The following is a 5000-nucleotide window of genomic DNA, read 5'->3' as shown; positions in this document are numbered from 1 at the left end:
AACGTGACACCACCGACGCAAGATCAGCTACTGCCGTACAGAAAGCACAGAGCAAGCGACGATTGTGAAGTACACGAACAGAGCAAAGAGCAACGAGCAAACGCACACAGATTTGTCGCAAAAGATGCGTCAAACTATACGCACATAGCACTCAGAACAAACACACAGCATACACACAGACAACCACACACGAACCACACAACTGAAGGTAACCACGACCTTCAGCTAAAATGCACAAACCCACACAGGCACTACACTACAAACACCACACATCCGCAACACAAGCAGCCGACCGGCCTGCAAGCAGTGCGTAGCGCACTTCAACGCACACACCCAAAACCACACACACCACACCCAAACAAATCGGACAGACGCAACACACGATCAACGGGCAAGCACAGTAACTGGCCCCAGGTCCAACTCACAACACACGCACACTGTAACCACGCACACACACGCACACACACGCTAACACACCTGAACACACCTACACACACAACACACTGTAACATGCAGTTAACGCGTCCGTTAAACAATGTCTCGCATACTGAAATCACTAAATCTGTAACAGCACAGTAACATGGCCGCTATACTTACAAGACGCCACTGTTTAACCCCACACACATGTAACACACACTAACAATGTAAAACTAAAAATTATAACACAAAGAAACAAGCAAACGGCACTGTAACACACTATAACACCACGTAACACACACTAACACACACTAGCACACTCAACACTGCACACTACCCAGCAGAATATCTCATCTACACGACTCAATAAGCACACGGTAAACGCACCGTAAGCATAACCCCAACAACAACTGTAACACACTGTACATCAACACACACGAACACATCATAACCCAAAAACATACAATATGTGTCAACACGCGAAATGCAAAGACCCCTGTACTCGAAGCAATCTAAGCAACCCTAAACTGCATCACTTAATTACAGACAATAAAATGTAACAGTGAGTAGCCCACTGAACAATCCAACACGACTCACACACACGTCAAGCTCAGCGTAATATCATTTCCCACACACACACACTAAAAACACACGCAAACATAGATGACTCCACACAGAAACACATCCTTTATCAGACCCCAACCCCACGAAAGACGTAACGTGAACAGTAAACATGGTGGAAAAAACACAATGAAAGAGAACATCAGACGACGATGTGTAAAAGACAGACAGAATACACACACACATGTAATAAAGAGAAACAGATGGTGTGGTGAACACAGCACTGACAAGAGAACACTGTGAGAAGAACACTAGTGGTAAAAAGTACAGTGAGAGAAAGAAGGTTGAGCAAAGAGTACAGTGTGGAAGAAGAGTCTGTAAAAGCGCTGTGTGAGAGAGCAGAAAGAGAAGAATGTGACTGTGTGAAAAAGAAAAAGCGAAAAAGAGAAGAAGTGGTGAGAAAGGTGATCTGATGGTGTCTAGGGTGACGAGGCGAAGCAGAGAGATGCGTGAAGAGAGAGAGAGAGACAGAGAGAGAGGGTGTGTGAGAGAGAGAGAGGGTATGTGTGAGAGTGTGTGTGTGTGAGAGAGAGACAGAGAGAGAGAGTGTGTGTGTGAGAGAGAGACAGAGAGAGAGAGTGTGTGTGAGAGAGAGAGAGAGACAGAGAGAGAGAGTGTGTGTGTGAGAGAGAGAGAGACAGAGAGAGAGAGTGTGTGTGTGAGAGAGAGACAGAGAGAGAGAGTGTGTGTGTGAGAGAGAGACAGAGAGAGAGTGTGTGTGTGAGAGAGAGAGAGAGTGAGATAGAGAGAGAGAGTGTGTGTGTGTGAGAGAGAGACAGAGAGAGAGAGTGTGTGTGTGAGAGAGAGAGAGAGAGTGTGTGTGAGAGAGAGAGAGTGTGTGTAATAGATTATTATTTAATAGATCAGAGATAAAACACAGCAGCATTAAGACAGAACTATAATACACAGAACTGAAAGGTAACCAGGAGCTTCTTCAGTTAAATAGTTTGGCACCAAACCTCCTTAGCAAGAGTCTTCTTAAAGCAGTCGAAGGTTCCGGAATAGAAAGGAGCCTGACCTGGTCCTGGCATGGGCTGTGTCTGTAGTCGCACCTGTCAACACACACACACACACACACACACACACACACACACAGATCCCTTATTAATAAATCGGTTTGTGATGTCAGATCTGTCACGTGGTGCAAGCAGACAGTAAATTTGTGCCGAAGGTCCAACTCACAACACTAACGCACACTGTAACGCACACTGTAACACACACTGTAACACACACTGTAACACACACTGTAACACACACTGTAACACACACTGTAACGCACACTGTAACGCACACTGTAACACACACTAACGCACTGTAACATGCACTGTAACGCACACTGTAACACACACTGTAACACACACTGTAACGCACACTGTAACGCACACTGTAACGCACACTGTAACACACACTAACACACACTAACACACACTAACGCACTGTAACGCACTGTAACATGCACTGTAACACGCACTGTAACACACACTAGCACACTGTAACACACACTGTAACATGGTAACACACACTAACACACTGTAACACACACTGTAACACACACTGTAACACACTAACACACTGTAACGCACTGTAACACGCACTGTAACACGCACTGTAACACACACTAGCACACTAACACACTGTAACATAGTAACACACACTGTAACACACACTAACACACACTAACACACTGTAACACGCACCGTAACGCACTGTAACACACACTAGCACACTGTAACACACTGTAACATAGTAACACACACTGTAACACACTGTAACATAGTAACACACACTGTAACACACACTAACACACTGTAACACACACTAACATACTGTAACACGCACTGTAACACAGACACTGTAACACAGACACTAACATACTGTAACACACACTAACACACTATAACACACTGTAACACTCTGTAACACACACACACACACACACACACTGTAACACACACACACACACACTGTAACACACACATACTGTAACACACACACACACTGTAACACACACACACACACACACACACACTGTAACACACACACTGTAACACACACACACTGTAACACACACACACACACACTGTAACACACACACACACTGTAACACACACACACACACTGTAACACACACACACACACACACTGTAACACACACATACTGTAACACACACACTAACACACACACACACACTGTAACACACACACACTGTAACACACACACTGTAACACACTGTAAAACACACACACACACTGTAACACACACACACACATTGTAACACACACACACACTAACACACACACTGTAACACACACACACACACACTGTAACACACACACACACACTGTAACACACACACTGTAACACACACACTGTAACACACACACTGTAACACACACACTGTAACACACACACACACACACACACTGTAACACACACACTGTAACACACACACACACACACACTGTAACACACACACTGTAACACACACACACTGTAACACACACACACTAACACACTGTAAAACACACACACACACACACTGTAAAACACACACACACACACACACACACACACACACACAGTAACTAACACACACACACACACACACACACACACACACACACACACACAGTAACACACACACACACTGTAACACACACACACACACACACACTGTAACACACACACACACTGTAACACACACACACACACTGTAACACACACACACACACTGTAACACACACACACACACACACACACACACACACACACACACACACACACACACACACTGTAACACAGTGGTACCTTGATGGTGTCTAAAGGGTGACCGGCGAACACCAGACAGACGCCTCCAAAACCACCAGCAAGGAAATTCTTCCCCGGACTGATGGTCTGTGTTTGTTTAGACATCTTTAACTTCTGGAGGAAATAAAGAACTAAAAACTTTACCGTCTGTGCAGGAAAAAAACCCCGGAACTCAGCAGAAGGACAAGAAGCCCCAGTCAGTGCGGATCTCTGAGACCTTTCACCTAAATATCCACCCGGACCTCTTTTACTGTTACACGTAAAGCTTCCGGATTTCGTATGTCATAAAATTCATAAAATATATCGTTTTTACACAAAATTAACCAACTAATTATGCGAATAAAAACACAACCATTTAATCACTGTAACATTAACACATTTCGCCAGCTTTCGATACGATTGTGTGTCAGTTTTGTTTTAAATGCGGGTGTTTTTAGCGACACCTAGCGGTCACAATCATGAGCTACATTTAATCCAGATGTTTATTAACTACTTCTTCATGTTTGTAACTTAATACAATTAAACACTATTATTATTATATATAGCTAAAGGAATGGACTTTACAGCAGCAAACTGACCCCCAGTTAGCATTTTATAATAAACAAAAAAAAGTATAATTAGTGAAAAAAAAACACACTTTTGACTCATCAGTGTTCATTGGGATGACTGGCATTTTTATTAGTGTGTAATCTTTATGAAAATACATTTTATGACCATTTCCCTTCTAAACAAGGTTCATTAATAAGCTTCCACACATCATTAATGCAACATGAAACAGATCCACACTCAGTTTGTACCGTTTGTGTGTATGAGTTAAGGTGTGAATTCTCATACTGACAGAAAGTAAGATCTAGTGTTTAATACCAGACACACAGGGATGGAGATTATCCTCCATTACATCATGAGAATGGAATTAACAAACTAAAACTCCCATAAAAAAGGAGAGGTAGCAACTGATACGATTCGAGATGATATGTATATGAACCAAAAGGAAAAATAACCACAAGTTTGAATGGTCGAAGAACAATAACATCGAACATCGCAGTATGAAGTTCACTAGAACAGCTGGAACACAGTACAGAAGGTTTAGTAAGGCTAAGGAGATTAAAGCTGAGATTCACCTAGAACAGCACAGTAACGAGGAAAAAGTCTG

General features: G+C 42.9%; 2 protein-coding genes across 2 annotated transcripts in view; both read right to left on the bottom strand.

The window, feature by feature from the left end:
• slc25a20 (solute carrier family 25 member 20) overlaps window positions 1–4183 on the bottom strand; it is a 10548-nt gene extending 6365 nt beyond the window's left edge. Inside the window, exons 1-2 of the mRNA XM_060858787.1 lie at window positions 3848–4183; window positions 1998–2090 (exon numbers count right to left, since the gene is read on the bottom strand). Coding sequence (XP_060714770.1) covers window positions 1998–2090; window positions 3848–3952 — 198 coding nt within the window. The 5' untranslated portion in view covers window positions 3953–4183. The remainder of the gene's footprint in view (window positions 1–1997; window positions 2091–3847) is intronic.
• Window positions 4184–4500: 317 nt separating this feature from the next.
• Window positions 4501–5000, bottom strand: part of LOC132837793 (NCK-interacting protein with SH3 domain-like) — a 7568-nt gene continuing 7068 nt past the window's right edge. Inside the window, exon 13 of the mRNA XM_060857662.1 lies at window positions 4501–5000. This exon is cut by the window's right edge and continues 769 nt beyond it. The gene's annotated coding sequence lies outside the window, so the exon portion shown is untranslated.

The sequence above is a fragment of the Tachysurus vachellii genome, chromosome 22, assembly GCF_030014155.1.
Source record: "Tachysurus vachellii isolate PV-2020 chromosome 22, HZAU_Pvac_v1, whole genome shotgun sequence".
Taxonomy (NCBI): domain Eukaryota; kingdom Metazoa; phylum Chordata; class Actinopteri; order Siluriformes; family Bagridae; genus Tachysurus; species Tachysurus vachellii.
This window is presented reverse-complemented; position numbering and strand designations above follow the sequence as displayed.